The sequence below is a fragment of the Ixodes scapularis genome, unplaced genomic scaffold (genome assembly GCF_016920785.2).
Source record: "Ixodes scapularis isolate PalLabHiFi unplaced genomic scaffold, ASM1692078v2 PGA_scaffold4__175_contigs__length_147842914, whole genome shotgun sequence".
In the NCBI taxonomy this organism is placed as follows: Eukaryota; Metazoa; Arthropoda; class Arachnida; order Ixodida; family Ixodidae; genus Ixodes; species Ixodes scapularis.
This window is the reverse complement of record NW_024609879.1, coordinates 110,840,060-110,862,529: the sequence shown is the minus strand read 5'-3', so window position 1 is coordinate 110,862,529 and position 22,470 is coordinate 110,840,060. Positions and strand designations below refer to the sequence as shown.

Genomic DNA, 22,470 nt, shown 5'->3' with positions numbered 1-22,470 from the left:
GGCACAAGTTCGGCTCTAAATACTTTTGTTGGTGGAAATTTAATCAAGGGGTTTATGAGTCGCTGCTTTGTACTGATCGATTCTTATGTTCACACTACCGAAACTGAAACAAATCGAGGAAGAATTATGAGGCGATCGAAGAAGTATTAATTCTCATCTGCTATTGACATACGAAAGTGATTGTGCCCAGTGAAATACGGTTTCATGACTGTCATTAGTTAATCAAAACTAAAGCTGCTTTTTGAGCCGTCAGATGGCACAGAAAACTGAAAAGGGTCTATTTGTTGCACTTCTAGGCACATTCCAATGGCACTTCGAGCAACCCAGCCTCATCTCCTGCTCGGCCGCTGGCTCCAGTACAACGAGCCACACGCCCAAACGCCGCCGCCGCCGCCGCTCCAGCCAGCCATCCACCGACACCCCCGCTTGCTCTTCAGACTCGACCGATTCCGACGGAAGAGGAGTTCCTCCTCCGCTTCTTCGGATCAGCACGTTTCTGTTCCCCACTGTGCACCCCGCTGCTGACTCGGCCAGCGAGGGTTGGGACGACCGGCCGGAGGGAGGGAGCGCGAGGCCAAGCTCGTCCCAAGAGCTCCCACTGACGGAGTCGGAAGCGGAACTCTCGGCGGCGCAAGTGTCGCCGTCTTTCCTACTACATTGCCTGGTGACACTCTTGAGGCAGGCGTGCGGTGCGTCATGCAAGGGTGACCGTCGGCGCGCGCTCTCTGCTTCGCTCTCGGCGTTGACCCTCCCGGGCGCCGTCGACCTCCTGGACAGTCTCGCGCACCTGCCCAACACCGACCCCCAACTCCGTCGGCTCCTTGGAGAATCGGACTGCGCTTCGCTGGCCCGCGCCACGTTGCGTCTTGTGGTGACAGCGTCTTCGCAACTGCTGGTCGCTGGCACAGGCTACGCCCACCCGTCCATCCGCAAGTTTGAAGTTCTCAACTCTGTCCTCGACGCCACGAGAGGTGCCCTCGAATCCGGCGATTCTGCTGCCGCGGCGGATTATCTCGTCGCGTCGCTCATCGTTCTGCGCGACGCGGTCCGCTTTTTCCCGGCCTCCGAGGCGTCGTCCATCCGCTGGCTTGTCGACGCAGTGCACGCGTTCTGTTCCCTCGGAGGCACACAGCTTGCAGTGTCGGTTGCAGAAGCCGCACCCGTCCCGTCCGTCCCCGACCTGCTCTCGGAGATCGTCCTCTCGCTCAAGCGTGCCAAGGTGGCACGAAGGAAGGAGGGTGCTGTGCAGCTGCACCACCACGACGCATCGCTCGGCACGAGGCAGCGCCACAGCGTTGCCGAGCACTCCTGCAGCTGCTGCATCGCCGCACTGTGCCGTGCACTGCTTCGCTGGCGCCCGCTCCCTATGAAAGCGCTCAGTCGCTGCGGTGTGTGTTGCTGCCTCACTCTCAGCGATGTGAGCGTTCCTCTTCTTCGAGGATTGAGTACGAAGACGGCAGAAGAGAGGGAGAGTCTGCTCGAGTTACTTCAGAGGTGTATTTATAACCAGCTAGGTCTCTACACGCACACGTGCCCCAGTTGCCTGGAGCGTTCGGAAACCGGGGAAGACGCTTGCGCTGCCTACGCGGAACTACTCGGCAACGAAAATGCGGAGGTCCAGTTGTCTGTCGGGAAGCACCTGCTCTCTGTCTTGGGGCCGGCAAGGCCCTTCTTTCGGAGCGTGCTCTGTTCCCGCGTGGCTCTCCCCTGCTTTCTTACGCTCGGCGAGTCGAGTGCGTCTGTTGCAGGGGATCCGGAGTCCAGCCCTACTTGGTTTGCCCTGTCTGCCTTCGCCCTTCTTGGGCCATCTGCCTCACCACTGTTTCCGCACGACTCGAAGCAGACGAAGATCCTCTACAGCCTCCTCTCCAACTCCACGGCGCCCGTCTTCCGACATGCCGCGCTGCTTCTCCTCGAAACCCTCATCTTGTCGTCTGGCCATGGCGCCGCCACCGAGAATGCCACCACAGATTCCGCAAAAGATAAACATGCAGACGACCGTGGTGACGGCTGCGAACCGCGGAAAGCAGACACTGAGGCAGACGACACCAGCACGAATGGCGACGCCGACAGCAGCGTTGACGGGGAGACCGGTGACTGGGAAGCTCTTGGGATGTTCTCGCGTTTCTTGGCGGCCGAGACGAGACAGTTCCTGCGGAAGGTCAAGGCGTCGTCTCGCGAGTCTGGCATGGATGACAGCTTGGAGGGAGAGGCCGGTTGCACAGCCGCGGACGGAGGGGCGGAAGAACGCGAGGCAGAGCTGTCTCGGCTGGCGGAGCTCTGGCTCGCGTGCCGGAGGGTGGCACAGGACGGCGCGGTGCGTCACCGCTTGCGCGCCGAGGAGTGTTGCGGGGAAGGCTACCGTCTGCTGCTCTGGATGGCGGACAGGGCCGCCCGTGGCGAGCCCTGCGGCCGGAGGATGTTCGCCGCCCTGGAGACGCTGTTGTCGCTTCTGCTCGAGCTGTGTCCCCTGCGCTTGTGGTCTGAGGTGGGTCGCTTGTTTGGCCATTGTCGGTCTTTCGTTTTGTGCATCTTTTTTTTTGTTGCCGTTTTCGGACTTGTTGCTGTGCGTCACTCCACCCCTCGTGTAGTGCCCCCTTCTTCTGAAGACTTTTGAGGTAAAATAAATTAATTTGTTCACTAGCATGTCATTTATTTCTTGCAAGTGCAGCTTTTCATGATTTCCTTTCCTTCTGATTATGAAAGAGGCTTCAGGTACAAGCAAGAAAGTAATGAATTTGAATTCATTTACCACTGCAGTGAAGGTGCAGAAGAAAGTAATACTAGTGTGATTAACGGGAGTTTCTGCCCCCCTGAAAGTTAGCAGTAGACATAAAACAACAAACAAAAAGAATGAAGCAAAAGCAAGTGCAAATCTAACAACAAAAGCAAGAACTAGAACGTCGCAGCTCAAAACCGACATGGAGCACAATACGAGGTAAAATGAGTGTCAAAAATAACCAAACGAAAGGTGCACAACCTTTCAAAATAACCAAACGAAAGGTGTTCAACCAAACAATGAAGGTAAACACAAAAGGTCATGTGATCATGATTGTAGAAGATGGCAATCGGATTACTGCGTAAAAAGATTTATATATAAACAAACCCCAGGAGCCGAGCACAATAAAACTTTTCATAAACATCTCTTTAGGTGGTGCATTTTGTCATACCCAAATTTCAGGAGTAGGCTTTAGGAAAAAAAATGTAAACCCACAAAAATTGTGTTTTGTTTCTATGCGCGGGCAGGAAAATGGTAGAAACCCTCTAGTCGACGCTGCCACTCACAAATGGCACAACATAAAGCAAAAATGTGAAAGTTTCTATGAGTAGGTCAGTGTGGTACCATCTATCTGCAGCAGCGTCAACCGGACGTTTTTTTTATTGTTTTTCTTCCTGTGCATAGGTAAAAAAAAAAGGATTATTTTAGGCTTAGATATTTTTTCACGAAACCCACACCCGTGAAATTTTAGTACCGATGCACCACTTAAAGACACCTCTGTGAAAGGTTTCGATGCACTCTATTCAGTGGTTTATTTATACAAATTTTTTTTTACACCCGATTAGCACGCAGAAACACTCCCCCCCCCTCCCTGAGGTTGTTTTAGAATGATACAGCGAGTCGGGTTAGAATGGGTGAAGGCACAAACACTAGCTGCGTTCAATTTACCTGCATCTCCTGCTCCGGTGAAGAAAAGTGTAGGGCGACATACTTCTGGTCGTATATCAATAGACATGCCGGAAGTACTAAACTGCTCTACACTCTTCTGCACCGGTGCAGGAAGTGTAGGAAATCAAACGCAGCTTCTGACTGGATAACAAACATCTGGGAGGTCGTTCGGTTTTCCCCGCCTGCAACACGAGTTTCCTACCTTTGAGAGCACTTCAGCATTAGGTAAGCCTCAAACACGTACGCGAAGACGAAGCACGGCAGGGGGCAGCAAGCGCGTGCCGGCGGTCGGGTGTCCGAAGCAAGCGCCCGTCGCTCTCGTCCCGTCACCGACCATTGCAGAACGCGCTAAAACGAGCGCGAACGCTCATCTTTGTTCCGCAGTTCCTGGAATCTAAGGATCTGGTGAGAGAGCTGCGGAACCAGCTGCACGGATGCCTCGAAGTGAGCCGAAGCTCCGCCGAGTGGCGCTGCCTTCTCGACGCCCTTCTGGGAAATCTGGTGCATCGAACGCAGCCGCCGCAGTCGCCTCGATCCACGGTGAGGTTCCTGCGTCTGCTTGTCGCCACTGCACGGCGTTAGAGACGGAGCCGTGTTAGAGATCCTAGATCACAGAGAGTTTTCCACCACTCGATCGGGGTCAGGTGATTTATGGGCCGTGTTTGCAATGGGAGTTGCAAGGAGACGGTGAAAGTGTCGATCGTCTGCAGGCGTCTCCGCTTTTTCGCTTGCTTTCTTCCTTGCCATGCGACGTGGCAGTGCGCGCATGCTTGCGACCTATCTCTGCAAGAGGAGTCTGCCATTAAATAGAAAATGCTGTCCATGGTATGGGTTGCTTTCTCTTTTATATCTAAGCTATCTTAACCTTGTACGCTTTCGGGCTTGCCCCCCGACAAGGGAAAAAGCTGCCTGATCATTATCGTCGGGGCTCGGCGGTGCGCTCAGCTGCCCGTTTAATAGGAATTGGCCTTGTCCATTCACCTATCTATGTGTATGATATATGTTCTTTTAGTGGCCGTGACCAGCCTTAGCTTTCTACAAAAGTGTTAAAAAAAGCTTTCTTTTTGCCTTATTTACTTATGCCCTCGGTATTTCAAAAGAAGGGCAAATCATAGTCAAAATATGTGACGTCTGTATGTTATAATCGATTTTCGAACAACATTACTCCCTGTCCGGCACCAGTCACAAATGTCAAAATAGTACTCTAGTATATTTATTAAAAATGTAATCTCCTTTTTTGGACTTCCGACTTTTTTGTGTTCTATCACTTTTTTTTTTTTAAAAATGACTTGCACATTCTTTAATCCACATTGAAAATTGTTTACTTCAGTAAATGGGAATGGGCTAAAAGGATTGTCAATAAACCTTTTAAGCAAGTCAAGTTTTAGGGTCTACACTAGTTTAGCCTTACTTCGCTGAGGTGAAATCTGTTGCATGAATACTACTTAGGCATCTGCAAATAGTGGTTTTTGAGTTCGAAGCGAATAGGAATTTTGGTTGAATATTTTCTAATAAAATAGTTTTCTCCAAGCCTTCCACTACTGCATCATGCTTAAACAGAAGCCCAGATGAATTCGTCAAGGTTGTTGCCAAGCTTACACTTGTCCATTTCTAAGCGAAGTTCTTCGTAATCTAACTATATTTACAGACTGGTAAAGGACACATTTTACATAAAATTAAATCTTTAAAGATGTGCAGCTGTAAATGATAGGGGGGGATTGATAAATCTCCTTGTTATGTGCAAACATATTTTCTTTAATCTCGAATTTGAAAAAGACTATCAGTATGGATGAATGCAGGTTGTCAGAGCATCTCTGCCTAACATACTCTCGCATAATAGCCACTGTTTGATTTTTCAAATTTTACTGCAATGTAGATATCAACATTCAAAAAGTTTCCAGTTCATTTTAAATACACCAGATGTGTGCTAGTGCACTGTCCCGCTTTGAAAGAGTGCTTCTCTTCTAAGCACGCGACTGCTATGTGTGTACTTTTTTTGCGGTAGATTTGCCCCATTGAGTGTGCTTCTTGTAAAGCACCGGTGCACTGCAGAAAAGCAACACCTGTTAAAAGAGCTCTTTAAGTGTTGTTTCTCTGCACTGCACCAGTGCTCGTTAGAAAGCACACTCAACAACGCCAACCCGTCGTGATTCACACTTTAGAAAAAAATGAATATTGCGGTTAATCTTAAAACGAATATCGAGTAGCATATTATTCCAAACTGCAATTAGAAAATCTGGGTATTTGCACAAGCCTAACTAGTGCCGAAAATACCAAAAGACGGCAGGAAGCTAGTCTTTCTCAGCTGATGTCTGGTCGTAAAGTCGGAAATGTTCCAGGGCTACTCAGTAGATGGCGCCAAATGTGTTCTCTCATTGGAAACAGCTTCAAGTAGTGGCAGCGCCGTTGACCACACTCGGACGCGAATGCATGAATCAGCGTCTGGAAACGAAACTAAGTGTTACTTCCTTGTCTCATTGCGTAGCGGAGCGGCGGTGGCAAGCCAGAATTTAAGAGAGGAAGGTTATCTCAAAGCGGAACAAGCACCACCTCAGAGCACTCTTTGTCGGCGGAACAGCTGGGTTACGAGGGGGACTCTGAGTCGACCCCAGAGGACGACTCGGCATGTCTACCCGATGGCACCTCGGCCACCTCACGAGAAGCAGGTGAGAGTTGCATTCTGACTCGCTGTTGGGTCTATCCTTTTGCATCTCATGAAGAGCTCCCCAGTCATGGTTACCTCCGTTTTCTCGAGCAAGGGACAGAGGTAGCTCGATTTGTGAATGTTCGGCGATGACCCGCGAGGCGATTCTTCTTTCTTTGTGTACCTTTGTGTGTATCGAGTTAGATATTATGTAAAACTGTGAAATTAATAATAGTTCACTGACCAGGTTCCAAGCAGTTTGGTTCTTTTCATTGCCGTATGATCTATTTCTAGGTAAGAGCGCATGGGATGATAGATTTTCCTCGATTCTACGGATGAAGCCAGTATACGGAGAATCTGTTGGTTTAAGCTACTTCCCTACTTTCCCCTGGCTCTTCAAATTCATGGGATAGGGTCACATGAAAACCTTTAGTGTAGCAGGGTAGCTATTACTTTGCAAGGGGCACAGTATTGCTTAGAATCCTGGGGTCCTGGATTGGATTCTCGTTGGGGAAAGTTAGGAATTTCCTTCTCTCTTCTCAGTTTGTTACTACAATTGTTCTTCTCAGTTATCCATGTTTTTTTTTGTTTTTATTAATTTCCTTTAAAATTTGTGTCACGCATTTCATAACTTTTCGTGGCATTTCGTCATACTTTCGTCATCAATCCTGTCCTGCGTTAAATCAAAGTGCGTGAAGTAGTTTTTCGACGGAATTCGACGCTCGCTAACAGAAGTCGAGACGAGTTCCGAGCGTTTTGTTATTGCGCCGTAGCCAGTGAAATTGCAGCATTCTCTGACGAACGCTGAAGGGCGAATCACGAGATGGGGACATAATGGGCCTTGCCCTGCATTTTTCGAGCTGTCGGTGGCTGCACTATGTCTCGTTCCGCCTTGTCGGAGCTGAAAATGGAAATCCTCTGACTTTTGACGAAAAGGCAAACAGCGCGCAGAAAATGGGGACAAGAGGAAGTGCAAACAGGACAAGCGCTTGTCCTGTTTGCACTTCCTCTTGTCCCCGTTTTCTGCGCGCTGTTTGCCTTTTCGTCAGTATGAACCAACTAACCCACATCGCCACCCTTACTCTGACTTTTCCAGGCGACGTGTCTGTGACGTGCTACGTGGAGGTCTGCTCGCTGGTCCTCGACCTGGTGTGCCGGCTGTGTCCCGTCAAGGCCGGCGTGGTGCTGCACGCCGTACAGCGGCTCACCGCTCTCTGCTCCCAGCACTCCCTCCTCCTCAACCTTTTTGTGGAGCAGGTGGGCAGCCTACATTTTAAGCTGGCTGGAAGGTGGCTCCCAAAAAATCCAAGCGCACTTATGCCACCGCGTAACGGGTGTTGCGACGGCGGCGGCTCGGCGTTCGCCTAAAATCGCCATAATTGTGACGGTGTTTTTACTTTCTTTTTTTTCAAGTTTTTTTAGCACGGATTTGAATATGCTCGCAATTCCACCCCTGTGCCTAATCTGCACTTTGTCCACGGTGAGCATCCTCCGCACGTCACAACTGAAAGATGCGTTCATGTGCACGGATAGTAGTGCGCTTGTGTTGGCACAACAGGGCTTCGCAGCCACTGTGAAAGTGAGAATGGTGTCTTTTCGCAATGCTTTGCCTTCAGCATGTGCTCATTGTTCCTTTTTACAGCGAAGCTGTTATGGGCTGGGGTCTGGGGAAAAATCTGTCCTCGCATGTCAACAGAAAACTCCCCATTGGTCGTGGCAAGTGTGAATAAATAAAAAGAGGAGGAAACCAGCGTGAGTCAGCCTTCCTTGGCATTATTTGATAGGGAGGTGCTGATCCCTTGTTATCATCACAAGGCATTGTCCATGAGGTCGTCCTAGAAGTCGTCCTTGAGGTCTTCCAAGAGGTCGTCCTAGACATCGTCCCCCAGGTCGTCCTAGAGGTTGTCCTCGAGGTCGTCCTAGAGGTCGTCCTGGATGTCGTCCTCTAGGTGTCGTCCTTGAGGTCATCCTAGAAGTCGTCCTCTACGCATTGTCCTAGAAGTCGTCCTTGAGATCATCCTAGATATTGTCCTCAAGGTCGTCCTTGAAGTCGTCCTTGAAGTCATCCTAGCTGGGATGATCTCAAGGACGTCCTGTTGCAATCATACTCAAAATTCACATAAAGATGGAGGACCAGCTTCGCTGGTCCTCCATCTTCACGTAATATAAATGGGCTATACAATTTTTTTTATTTTTTTTCGCCTGGCCTTTTTAGCGTGCATTTGTTTCTTTTTTATAGGTTTTCTGAAGGACGACTACGCAATCCCTCGGGGTGGTTTTCGCTAACAGTTGTCGTAAAAAAAAGAAAAATATGCTTTGTGGCGCTCTCTTCATATCTATCATCCGGCGCTGTAATTCTCTATCATTAATGTTGCGCAGACCCCTTGCAGATAGGCAAAGATGATGGAGGACCCCGTTCAAGCTGAGGGGAATAGAAAGGTGTTAATCATGATAGTGATTTAATAAATTCATTTAAATAATTGCTAGTGTGAAGCAGAATTATCTCGTTGACATAAACAAGAGAGAACTCACCCGAAAATTGGTATGTTTCTTCTCAGTGTGAAAAAAGACAACTTATATTGCCTGGGTTGACTCATGAAACAGGGCTTCGTGGACCCCTAGGGTACGATCATGGACCTCAAAGGGTCGGCAGAATCCCATTTGAGAACCGCTGCTCTAGCTTTTCTCGATCTGGAGTTATGTGTTGAGCACACGATTTATACAGAAAAATTGGCTGGACCTTTTATCTGCAAACTTGTGAACTGCATGGAGTTGTTTTGGAGAGTGTAGAAGGATGTATTGTTCATTAATTTCTGTCACCCTCCACTACGTTATCAGTATGCACTACAAGAGTATTCGCATATAGTAACTGTAGTAGGAGACCCATTGTAGGCTCCTTAGCCTGTGCACATAGAAAGGCATCCAGCTGGCACAGAGTTTGAGCATTGATCTCTGGACTGGGAGGTTCTGGGTTTGACTCCAGGTGGAGAGGGGAGCATACGTTGGTATAAAATTCCGAACAAGCACTTATGTATATTGTTTTGCTTATGTTGGGGGGGGCCATAGTAACTAAACCAGTTGAGCTGACTAGCTCTGCCATTGGGCACACCTTGCAATGGATGTGCAGATGAACAAAGTCCTGTGAGCAGGTAGGTTGTTTCATTGTAAATCGTTCCATGCTTCAAAAATGGGAATGTAATGGAGTGAAATGGAGTTATGGGTTGTGCTACTGTTACAGGCACTCAATGTGGCGGAGTACAACCTTGTAGCTTCACCAATTTGGTAGTTTGGTCTGAATTTATCTTTTGTTTGCGGTTCATTGAACTTGAGGTTTTCTTGTTCCAAGTAGTTTGAGACAAGCTGGAGGAGCACAGGTGTTGAGTCTGAAGGCAGGTTCTTTTGGTAATGATGTCTTGCTTCTAGGGTGCTGTCGGAAAGCTGTGCCATGGCTTGGGCTGCTTGCTGGAGATGCGAGAGCTACCAGACTCTCCGGAACACCACACCTTAGGTATGTTGCTGGACGGCAAATGTCAGTTTGAGAACCGAGATTTATGAAAAGCAGCAGCAGGATAAGGGAGTTGTAGTTGAGGAAAGCCCGAGTGAAGTAAGGTCTTGCATCATATCATTGCTTGCCCATTTTTAGATTTTTGAAGACTTGCATCAGATTGCTGTTATTGATGTTTTTTGTTTTTTTCTTAGTTAATTATGACTGCGGCGGCACAACTACGAAACCAAGAAACATTGAATGAGAACAAGATACAGTGTAGACCACTTACAACGTAACCGCTTACAGTGCAGGACCGGGTATAACGCGGCTTTTTTAAACCACCGGTTCGCCTCCCATAGAACTCCATGTAATTACATACCGCTTAAAATGCAGGCTCGCGAAGGGAAATACCGGTTATAGTGCAGTTTCTGGAACAGCCCGCCGACCGCGCCGACTGACCAGCACAGCGAGCATGCTTCCCTGTGCGACACTAGATAACGGCGCTAGCCGCGAGCGGCACTCGCGGGGCAAGGAGGTTGCTCAAAGGAGCGGGGAGAAACGAAGAGGGAGGCTTCAGTTCCCTTAGCGACAAAGGGACGCATGCATGTGTCATTCACGTGCATGCGTCCCTCCGCTGTGTTGGAAACAACCGCAACGACAGACCAATCGCAGGTCGAGGAGAAGTGTTCGCGCGCATTGCACGCCGGTTGCGGGCCGGCTGCTTCTATCCGCAAACATGGCGTCGGTTGTGATCGTCGACTTAGACGGCGGGTGGAAGCTCATCGTTCCGCGTAAAAGCGCTATCCTTGACTGTGAATTTTCGTTGTGTGTCGCTATGATAACCCAGCACATACTAGAAGGTAAGATCCACCTACTCGTGTGGCGGTGTCGTGGCGGCACTGTCAAGACGGCAGAAACGCCCGTGTCGTCGTGCTTGTTTACTTCGACTACAGTGGTGCTTTCTAAGCATTTGTGTTTTCGAACATCGCCCGGATTTCTTATTTGGAGCATTTCGTGCCTGTGGTCAAGTTGAAGGTATTACTGGCGCGTACCGTATAAAGGATGCTGAATTTTCACGCGTTTTCATCGCCGGAGAAAAGTGATTAGGTTTAGCAATCCTGAACGCTCGCAACGTGCGTCCGCAACCCGCGACGCCAGTAAAAGGCTGCGCCAGGCAAAAGTCGCTCATTTCTTTCAAAATGGGTGGCACACTTGAGAGAGAAGTGTACTAGTCTATTGAAATAAAGACTTTCCTCAAACTAAGCTTTATTTTTCATCTAACATAAAATAAATTCTTTCACAAAGGTAAGTTGTCTGATGGCATGTATTTTGGCCTGAAAAATTGATGTTTTGGTTATAGCGCGTTACCGCTTATAGTGCGGATTTTCGCGACTCCCGCGACATACGTTATATGTGGTCTACACTGTATATCAAGCATCGGTTAATGAGTACAACTATCCTCCTTGATAGATTCTTCAGGGCACCGCAATAAACAAGTGTACGATCGGGAGAAATGTAACCACTGATAATGTTTTTTGGACCTGAAGACGAGGCATTACAGAGATTCGCGGAGCAAATGATCTCTCCTGAACTTGTATTACTATAGAAAACTCCCTATTTATTAAATTATAAACAGATTTTTTGTATATAAAAGGTTTTAGAATGAAGGCCAGTCTCTATTTTAATAAAAAAATGTCGACCTATAAGAGCGAGCGAAATTTCAGAGCCCGTCAAGCTAACTCTGACTTTCCCCCTTAATAATTTTTTCCGTCCCATCCCCAGAGATTGTCATCCCAATATTTTTCACCCTTTTATTTTTTTGCCATGGATGGGCGTTTAGTCGTGAATTTACGGCACTACCGTATTTACTCGCATAATGAACGCACTATTGTCGTATTAGATGCCAATATGACACGGCAAGGTACTGTGGCACGACTCCAGTGATGGAGGCGTACCCACGGCTGGTCGGGGGCATGGCACAGTAACAATAACCATGCTTCATGAAATTGCAAACCTTTTTAGGGTGCTTTTGGGGCGCCTTTAGTCGAAGGAAAAGCGCCCTACAAAGCTCACTCAGAACGAAAAGCAACACGAGCATCTTAGTCGATATATATTGCTAGTATTGGGCGGGCACGCTCAGGTATAATCCGCGACTATGCGTATAAGAACTCATACGAAGTCCAACCGCTGACCCCCGAAGCCCGCTCGCACGGCTCAAGTTACGTTCACAGAGAGGCTACCAGACACTCTCAGCCTACAGCGCAGCGTGCACCTCGCCGTGCCGTTCTGTTGCGGATTAAATAAACGCATTTACCCGGAGTATGTGAAATTAGGCCTAACCACTTTCATAATTTCACTGTCCGAAAGCGGACCAGAGACGACGGCTTGTTTGTTGACATCAATGCATCCGATAGGCGAAGAATGTCCGGGGCTCGGCAATTCCTCCACTTAAGCTTCGTCAAGCGTGAGCGACGCTTGGTTTCACGGTTGATCACTTCCGTAACTACAGCAACTACGCACTTGCGGCCATTACGAGAGCAGTCTGGGCTTGACTTGGCCTGACCGCTTGGCGGCAAAAGAAAACTGGCTGGGTGGCTTGCTAAATTGTACACAATTCAAGACTCACTGACCTGAAAATTGGAGGTGCGTTGATTACGGGAGGGGAAAAAAAAAAGTAAAAATATTGATGCCCATTGTGGGGGGTGCGTTTATTATGTAAGTGCGTTTATTATGCGAGTAAATACAGTAGTTTGTTTTTGTGGCGAGAGAAATGCTGCAAACTTTTCTTGCAAACACCCGGTATTGTGATAGATAGTGAGACGGGTCAATATATGTTATAGCCACCAACAGAGTGAGAACGACAGGGCACATCTTTCGAACCTCTGGCACACACACCACACCTTCTGTCATGATTCGGCTGCATGCGTTTGCTTGAAGTCACGAGATGCCCAAGCGTTGTCGAAGGCAGATGTCAGCATTTTTGGTTGAACTCACAGCCAGTTCAAAATAAAAAGTTAAAAACTCACTTACCCTTACGATCGCACTTACCTTCAAGCAGTGTTGCCGAATCATGGGAAATTTCCTACCTTGCATGAAAAGCCCAACGCCAGGGGTAGAGATAAACAATGCATGTAAATTTTTTTTTTTTTTAAGTACCCCTTATGTTACATGCGTTTGAGTTGCGTTCCTCGTTGTCCCTTGGAGGTATGTTTGTTAGAAATTTGCCACGATTCGACAACACTGCCTTCAAGTCCTCACTTACAAACTCATGAACTCACCGAATTCACACCCCTCGCCAAACTCACAAACTATGCCCCTCACTGAACCGATAAACTCATTAAACTCACAAACTCACGCCCCTTACTGAAATCAAACTTGCCGAGCTCACGCCCTTCATTGAACTGACAAACTCACTCCCCTCACCAAACTCGCAAACTCGCAAACTCACGCCCTTCACCAAACTCGCGTCCCTCACTCAACCTCAAAATCTTGAGTTTTTGAGGCTTACAAACTTACTCACCCTCACCTCATGCCTGATCGGTGAGGGTGATGAGGTGAGCGAGAGCACTAATGAGTGAGTTTTGCCGAGGTAGGGTCGAAGGTAAGAAGTTTGGGCTGGAGGCAGGACAACTGTAGCTTTTCCCTTCCATTCTCACCTTTGTGCTACTGGTGCCACAATTTTTGCAGAGCTTCAGGAGAGCCTGGTGACACTCTTGGTGCTGCTGTGTCGCCGAAGCCTGAGCTCCAGGGACCTCGTGGCGTACTTGCAGCTTCTTAGGGGACCTCGCTCTGCCTTTGTGAGCTGCACAACATTCCCTTTCGGTCCCTCGGGCCTCCCCGACTCTTGCTTCGCCACACTTTAGACAAAGTTTTTGCAAAGGCGGACAATAAGAGCAGCAGACCTTCCCACCGTCCGTTTTAGTTGTGTTTCATGTTTTCCTTTTCAAATCTTGCATTTCACTACCTCGAAACTCTGATTCAAGAGTAAAAGACTACTCGGCCGTAACATACCCTAAACATACTATGTATGTTCGAATTGTTTTTAAAATATTTTAGTTTTTTTATGCATTTTGAATTTTGAGTTTTTTTATGCATCAGCGTCGCTTTATAGTGAAGATTGGTATCATAAACATTTAGATGTTGAGAAGCAAAGTTGATACTGGTACAGGCATTTGATATGCTCATATTTACCTAAAATATTGATTATGGAAAAAATAGTTCCCTGAAAAACTCGCTTCTATAGCAGATCTGCGCTAGCACTATTTGATTTGGAGGTCAAATCAAATAGCATGCTGATTTTGTAAATGAACTTTGAAAATATTAAAAGTATAGTATATATTTCGGTAATGGATGGTTTCAGTTTCGACCCAAGCTACGTAAACCAGTGAAAAGAAATTTTTAAAGAAATTTATGACAAACAGGCACGAAATAAAATATCCGCATCAACTGATTGCTCATTTTCATTCATGCAGTCTCTCTTCTTTAGAACGAGACTCCTCTGACGATCTAGACATACACGTACACCATTGGTATTGAATACCGGGTCTCGCAAAGGAATGCTCGAGATGACTTTGTTGCAGGGTCCCCTTCTACGTGGTCTCCTGGCCCTTTCCAACTGCGGGGACCGGGGCCCTCAGTGCTATCTCAAGTTTCCAGCTCTTGGGGCCGACGACGACGACGAGGTTATGCTGCTTCCTGGGGCCTCCCACGGCCCTGAGGTATGGCACCGTCTTGAGTCGCTTGAGAGCTGCACTTCGAGTATATGAGATCTTTTCATGTCATTGGCATTCTTCCGTTCTCGCCGTGTCACATTTGTTCATGTACCAGTGGCTCGTGACTGCCAATTTTTGCAGTGATAGTTGTTACGGGCTCCTCTCCCCGCCTGAAATGACGTAGTTGTAGTTGTATTTGTAGGGCGTCAGTCGTCGATTTCGCCAAATGCTTGAAACAAAAAACCCCATAACTCGCTGCTTTTTTTTCTGAATTTGATTTCGGGCACTCTGGTTGGGGAGTGAGCATGCTACCACAGAGCCACGCCAGCTGCTTCAGTGCACCGCCTAATAAACCACATGTGTTGAGGAAACTGGGCTAATGAGACTTGTGGAGGGTTTGAGGGTGTGGTGTATTAGAGGGCTTCAGGGTGCATAAAGTGGATGAGTGTGCCACTCTTCAAGCAGGCATGGCATAACCACAGCATGAGACGTCGGCCGCTCTATCCAAGACGCGATAGGGCACACACGGTTGATCAGACGAGCGTTTCTCGGCAGGGAGGCGCCGAGGGCGACGGTCCGTGGTCAGCATCCGACCGTAAGCGTGGCGGTGCCTGGGGACAGGCGGTGTTGGTGCTGCCGGTGACGGACCACTCCAACTGGTGTCCCCGTGCCTCCGGCTTCTCTGTCTCTCTGTGGCTCTCACTGCGCAGCGGATCCCTCTCGGGTGAGCTCCGAAACCAACTTTTAATCCAGCGCCGAAAAATTTTTTAGTTAGAATTACGCTGCCTTCAACCGGGATCCCGAACCGCACCAATTTACGCGAATGCGTAATTGGTGCGGTTCGGATCAATTAATGGGCACTAACTCCTCTCAGAATTTCTTTTTTTTTCCAGGATATTTACTATGGTGTTAGAAGACTACCCAATCAATATTTTGCTATAGCCTCACATATATTTTTATAAAAGTAAAAAAAAAAAAACGCAAGTGCTCAAAACCGAAACCGAAACTGGGCTGGGGAGGAAGAAGAAATATAGAGGAGGAGAGAGTTGAAGGAAGTCACGGGGCTGTGCAACTTTTATTTTATCAGTCAACGTATTTGCAAATTTTTAGAAGCCGCCAAAAATGGATATTACATTTTCTTTCTATGGTTATCTTTGGTGGTTGTGTCTAAACTGTAGAAAACGGCATGTGACCAAGAAGAAGACAGTGCACGCGCTTCAAACACTCCAGTTCTCAATCGGCAGTTTTTGGGAGGAAAGAAAATGAATTTCGAGCTTCAAATTGTGTTCTGGGTAGTTGGGCTCTCGTACGTCACAGAGAAATAAAAAACTTGGCGAGCATAAATGCCCTGTCAGTGCCCCCTTAAGGCACGTTCATACACTCGGGTTTGCATACGACCGAGTTCTTTCTATCTCTCGTGACGAGACTGCACGCTTGTGCCATCAAAAAGGCGACCCTGGAACTGCATTTCATTAGCGCGAAGGATTTGCGGTGTTTGCGAAATCAAGTGTATGTACTGTCTACGCGAAACAATTGTTTATAGCATCGTTAAAAGTTTTAAGAGCCAAAAAATAAAGAATGAAGTGTGAAAAAAAAAAAAAAGGAAAATGTACAAAAACTGCCAGTGTTCCCCAGCGTGCCCCCTCTTCGTGAGATATTCCAAAAGGTGTCAAGGCATGTGGCTGTAAACAGTCGCACCTACGACCCGTCCATATTACCTGCAGGCCGCAAGTGTGCTCGGCTCCATCTGGTGTCAGTAGGGTGCGGGTCCTTTCTCCTCGAAGCCTGGGCAGAGGACGTGGAGAAGGGTGACCTCTCGCTGTGGATCACGCGAGACGCGTCGGACGACGGCGCCTGCCATGGCGCCTCTCAGTGCAGCCTCGAGGGGGCGCTGTCTGGCCGCAGCTGGCACCACTTGGCGCTATGCTACCGCGAGAAGGTGTCGCACGACAGCCTGAATGCATTGGTGGGTGCAATGCTCTTGGCATTCATTTGGAATCGGTTTGAATTGTTGTAGTGATGACCTTTTGCGTCGTCGCAGAGTGGACAAAAAAAGGAGTTGGCAGTTCAGTTGGTACCGATTTTGGACGGGAAGAGACCACTGGGTGCTTACGTATGAGTCAGTATGGTTATCGCTTCGCTGCTAGATCTACTGCCACTGCCACTCTTAGAGCCAGTACCTTGTATCTTCTACATCCTCCAAAAAATTTAATTTTAATGCAGAAAGTGTTGTATGGCTTGCACCTAACCATCTCAGTTCCCCTACCAGCCAAAAATGGAAGTCTGTAAGCCAGCCGAAGGTCTTTCTCGAGTGCATCGGAGTTCAGGCAGGGTGGAAACATTACGTCTTAACATCAGATTCTGTTTTAGTATCACTGCCTTTGCCACGCTAGTATGGCAAAGCGGCGACTTTTTTCTATAGGGCTTGGTAATAATCGATTCACCTACTGATGTGTTTATTGCCAACCACACTGTTAGCTGACTAATTGGTCTACGAGGGACCCTTTTAGGAACTCCTCACAAATCCTGTGCATTTGAGCCACTTCTGTGCCATATGAAAGGTTGTCTCAAACGGCACGACTCATTGATACGGGTAGCAAACAAGGGGACTCTTTGCTCTTGGCAAATGTAAATGAAAAGTTAATACTTCGGCATCGCCGACGTTATCCATATTTTTGCAATTTATTATTTGGTTTGCAATACTAATAGTATCTTACATAATTTTGCAATACTTCACCAATTCTATTAAATTATTATTTTTTATTTAATTATTTTTTTTTTATTTTTTTTTTTTTTATATATTTCTTCAGCATTAGACTAATGAAGCGAATAATCAGTTAAACATTCTTAATCGATTCGCAGCCCTATTTTCTACGCAGAGCACTGGGAGGTGGCGTTTAAATACCTCGCCGAATTAGTTTTGCGCTGTAGAGTCGCGTATTTGCCGAGAAACAGATTCCAAGCGAAATCAAATTCAGAGGACCAGTCCAATAGAATGTGACTCCAGAAGTCACTGGAATGCTGTCAAACCTCACGATTATGCACCCAAATGTTATTTGAATTGACACTGTCTTAATGTTTGAGGGACAACAAAAACTCCGTGGGTCATGGAAGCTTGACCTTGAGGTGCAGATATTTTTTCTCGAATGCCTGGTACTTGAAGGGAGCGTTCCCGTCGAAGTCGAGATGCATATATATACCTTTGCTGTATGCCTCTCTGAAGAATGACACGCAACTTTGGGTGCTCTGCAGGGAAGATAATTCTTTTAGCATCTTCCTCTTCCAGACTATGAGAGGAGCCGTCTTGGGGCAACGCTTGCTAGTTAACAAAGCCGGAGAGCTTTTTTTTTTTCCATTGTCGCCTAGAGATGCAAACCCGAAACACGGATTGTACACGAGTCTCGGCCAATCGCCGACGCAGAACTCGTGTCCGATTCGTGCCCCGTGTTTCCCTCTTTAGGCTATGCTGAAAACTCTGCTCGATATCTAGGTCTTTCCGGTGGCACCGTGAAAAGAAATGAAGATTTGGAAAAAGGGGAAACGGGCGAAAGTGGAGCGAGTGAAGCCTTCGTTGTTGGCTCTTAAGTTGTGGCTGCGGCGCTCGGAACACATCTCCCACTAATGTCTTTAGCGTCCCATCCTACCTGTACGTCAAAAGTGGTCCCGAGGGCTCGACAGACGATGTCAGAGAAGCCGGCAAGCCATGCGGTCGGATGTCGCGATCCTGGCGGCCAATGGCTAGAGTGTCTCGGCAAAAAGTATAGACCTTTCCAAAAAGAGCGCTCTGGCTGCCGCCATTTTGTGTATCAAGCGACCCCTATCAGCCAGAAATTTCTGGCACCCACCTGAGCTGTGGAAACCCGGTCAGCGTGACTCCCCTCCTGCATTGTGCATTGGGAGTTCGCCGGCTTTTCTTGGAAGTTTTTATTTTATTCGCCTGTTTAGGATGCTTACCCTTTGTATGTTATCTTCCACAGTGAGAACCAGGGAATACCAGAGCTCGTAGCCCGCTCGGCATTCGCAGGAAACGAACGAAGAGAGCGAACGTCAAGCAGCCCGCGACGCAGGCAGTTCGACGTGCTTGGAGGATTATTTCCGTCGAGATAATCTCCTAAAAGCCTTCCAGGCTGCGTTCCGGGTCTTCGCAAAAACTAGCTGATAGGGTCGGGTCCGGGGTGTGGCGACACAATAAGCACGTTCGTTCATTTGCTATGAAGCTGTGCAAAAAAAGGAGCTCTCTTCTACATGTTCCCCAAAACACGCCAGATTCCGTCCGATCGTCGTGAAGTGACTATCGTCGACACTGTATATTGGACATGCTGTGTTATTTGAGACCTTTCTCAAATCCTGTTCGGATAACGCGGCACCGAGGGGTACGTACAATATATTTTTTGTTCGATTGATGAGATTCATTGAATTTTATGTTGTGGGCGGGGAATATCCCTGCAGTACGGATATCCCGTGTGGTCAAATATTTTGACCTTTATAGATTGACACGGCTGAATTAACGGTGTCGTAAAACAATGAACATAAAATGAAACAAACATTCCAGTTGCATTTGTTCTGTCGCACACGGACTCACCAAAACAGCTTTCATTTCTTTATTTTTTTTCCCCAAAAATAGAGAACTGCTTTCTTAAAGACCTCTATAAATTATGCTCGCGACAGAACACAAGATAAAAAAGAAAACGCGGCAATTCAGCCGCCACCAGCGTCCGGAATTGCGCCCAACGCAGGCTGCCACAGCCTACTGACGAGAAACTCCACAGCTCAGTGCAGTCGGGCAACACTGACATACACTCTCAAAACCAGGGACACGCGCTGTAAATCGCTTCGTTCGAGACTGCCGCTGGAAAGGTCTATAAGAAAGCATGTGTCGCCACCACCGCAGTGACACCGCCACGACTGTGGCCGTCGGCGACGCGACATTTCTGGGATGTCGTCGGGCGAGAATCGAGAGACCACTTTACGGGACATGGTACGCGCACCAGTCAGAGACACGTCCCGGGCGCCAGATTTGTTACGGCGGTACTTGGACGCAAGATTACGGTCGCAGGTGACCGTGACAATAGACGGACAGCGCGACCAGACCTGGGAACTGCCCTTGGATGGAATCGTGAGCGACCAGTGCTCTCATCAGCCCGGTCCTGCCGTTCTGCTGGGCCAGAGCGGTGCAAACGACGCTTCGGCGTCCTCCCTCGGCACCGGGGATTCGTGGGGACTTGGCAATGTCATGCTCTTTCAAGGTGAGCCTTTAACTTTTCTTTATACATTCGGTTTTCTACGAGCAAACTGTTACGTTCCAGCATGATATTCCAGCGTCGGATCCCAGCTTTACGTTTTACTAATTTTGCGAACAGTGGATTTTGAGTGCGAAGTTAATAGCGGTTTTTGCCGAATATTTTCTAATCGAATAGCGAGTAGTTTCTCAAAGTCTTTCACTACTGTGCACCATGCTTAAACAAAAATTCTGCTGAATTCGTGTTGGTTGTTCTCAGCCTTCTACTTGCCCACTTCTAAGTTAAGTTATTTTTAATATGACTATATGAACTATGGCATGTAAACAACAAATTTGTTACAGCTATGCTAATTGAAGGGATTCATAAATCTGCTTGTTTTATGCAACTATTCTTTTATTTCAAATTTGACCAAAAATATGAGTGAATGATGAACGTTGGCTGTCAAGACATTGCTGCCTAACATAACTCAACACTTGTATAATAAATAACCTTGGTGTAGCAGAGTTTGATATTTTTCACCCATGTTTTGTTGCACTTAAGTCATTTTTTACCACTACCTAAACCACTGTGCACCTTTACTACAGCTTCGATTGTTCATGGATACATAAAATGGTTTAATAATTGCAGTGGGTTAGCACTGTTGAATGCACTTCTCACTGAGCACCTGTGCAGAGCGGGGAAGCAGTGCTCGTGAAGCGAGCCTTGTTGAGTGCGCTTCTCGCCAAGCACCCGTGCGCTGCGAAGAAGCAACAAGTGGGGACTGCGAGCGTCATGGGAATTGCTTTCTTGCAGTGCATAGGTGCTCAATGAGAAGCGCACTCAACAGAGCTGACCCTTCAACACTTCAACTCTTAGAAAGGTATAAATATTGCAGTTCACCTTGAAGCGAATATCGAATAGTGTATTATTCGAAACTACTGTTTGAATATTCGTGCAATGCTACATTTTGTACACAAGGCCGATAGGGGCCATAGACCATATAGACCATAGACCATATGATATCATGACGGCCCATGGGGCCGTCATGATATCACGGTGTGACGTCACTTCATGACGTGACGTGACACCTAGATCTCATCTGACACTCTGACATGAGACGTCATATGACATCATAATGTTTTGGGAGACAGCCATTGAATTCCCCAAACATCCAGGGAGCATACATGTGGCTCGAATGCCTGGAAAACGTTTCTATACTGGTAAGAGAAGGAAGTTAGATATAAGGGCTCTGGTTTCCAAAAAAAGAAACAGCCTTGGGGACACTCCAGGGGGTGGCTGTGTCTCGAGTCAACAGAAAGTGAAGGAGATGAAGGGTTTCTTTCCGTATCGCTTGGGTATATCTCATTGAGAGACAACTTAGATTTGGACTTATCAATTGTTTTCTCTACTTTTTATAAAACCGGCTCAGGTTTATCGGTATATATAAAAAACATTGAGCCCTATAGTCACTGACAGAGTGAGTACAGCAGGTCATGTCTTTTGAACGCCTGGCTTCAGACATGCACTTTCTGACTTTCACCATGCTTTATCTGTGCTCGAGCATTCGCGGTGCAAGATGCTGCGAAGTGTCGTCGAAGATAGGGAGCTCGCGCTCGAGGTGAGATACCCTAAGCTCCTCCTTGCCACTCTCACCTTGTCTGTGACCATAGTCGTGTCCTAAGTAGCATGCAAGAGAAAGGCCTAGCTTGGCACAAGCTTGGCAATCCTAGGGCCCTAAGTCAGTCCTACAGTACTGTTTGCCCCAAGGCGTTTCTGCCAGAGTATGTTTCTCTTGTGTTTCCGTAACTCTTTGGCTTGCCACATAATTGCCAAAGTTTCGGGCGTGAGCCGAGGACGTCACATACGAATCGAAGAACCAGCAGGGAAGCCTAAATATGGCACTTGCTTGGCAATCTAGGCCCAAAGTTGCCACGGGAAAATCTAACAACCGGAAGGAGCCCAGTTCTGGCACTTGTTAGGTGACTTAGACCCAAAGATACCAGACGACAGCCAAACTACCAGCAGCGTAGCCTAACTTTGGCACTCGTTCAGCAAATTACGGCCACAACACCCAAACATTGGCCAAAGAAGGTCAGGTCTAACTTCACCGTGGCTTCTTTGGCACTTTTTAAGGCTCTGAATTTGTAGGCAAAACCATATGTTCAATCAAAGAACTGCACTACCTGCTGGGGTATGACCTTCCCAACCTCTCGAACCCAGGAGCCTGCCTGGGTCCGGCTGAGTGCCTGGCGTTGCACGCGAGGGGCTCTGATGCGGTGGCCCCGACGAGCTGCCTGCTGGACGAGAGGGAGCCCCTAGTGGTGGACGTCACTCCCGCGTCGGTGCGCTCCAGCGCCCCCACCTGGGCCCAGTTGGCGGGGAACCTGAGGGAGGCCCTGTCCACCATCGAGGTGACGCATCCCCCGACAAAGGGGGCGGAGTCAGTTTCATTGAGGTGACAGGTTAAGAATGCACCAGAGGCTCCAATTCTGCTGCGCGCTCGTTGGCTTCTGCCAGGCTTCCATGTCGTGTGCACAGAAGCATCGTCAAAGGCAGAAAGCTCACGCTAAAGGCGGAGTACATCTTCTGGGTTATTAACCCAGAAGATACTCTGCTTCCAACTACAGAGGGTTTCCAACTACAGAGGGTTGAAGACAGTAAAAAAAATGCTGCCCTTAGGTCTGGTAGGCAAGGAGGCAGTGGGTATAAAGCTCGGCGAACCGTTTCAGGCCTGGCAGGCT

At 47.9% G+C, this 22,470-nt stretch overlaps 1 protein-coding gene across 5 annotated transcripts in view; it reads left to right on the top strand.

The window, feature by feature from the left end:
• Positions 1-22,470, top strand: part of LOC8029018 (lysosomal-trafficking regulator) — a 90,698-nt gene that overhangs the window by 7,555 nt on the left and 60,673 nt on the right. For all 5 annotated transcript variants that reach the window (XM_029980950.4, XM_029980951.4, XM_029980952.4 and 2 more), the window contains exons 6-16: positions 297-2,488; positions 4,052-4,207; positions 6,153-6,333; positions 7,408-7,568; positions 9,735-9,819; positions 13,486-13,595; positions 14,379-14,516; positions 15,066-15,234; positions 16,235-16,476; positions 19,567-19,756; positions 21,950-22,140. In XM_029980950.4, coding sequence (XP_029836810.2) covers positions 297-2,488; positions 4,052-4,207; positions 6,153-6,333; positions 7,408-7,568; positions 9,735-9,819; positions 13,486-13,595; positions 14,379-14,516; positions 15,066-15,234; positions 16,235-16,476; positions 19,567-19,756; positions 21,950-22,140 — 3,815 coding nt within the window. The remainder of the gene's footprint in view (positions 1-296; positions 2,489-4,051; positions 4,208-6,152; positions 6,334-7,407; positions 7,569-9,734; positions 9,820-13,485; positions 13,596-14,378; positions 14,517-15,065; positions 15,235-16,234; positions 16,477-19,566; positions 19,757-21,949; positions 22,141-22,470) is intronic.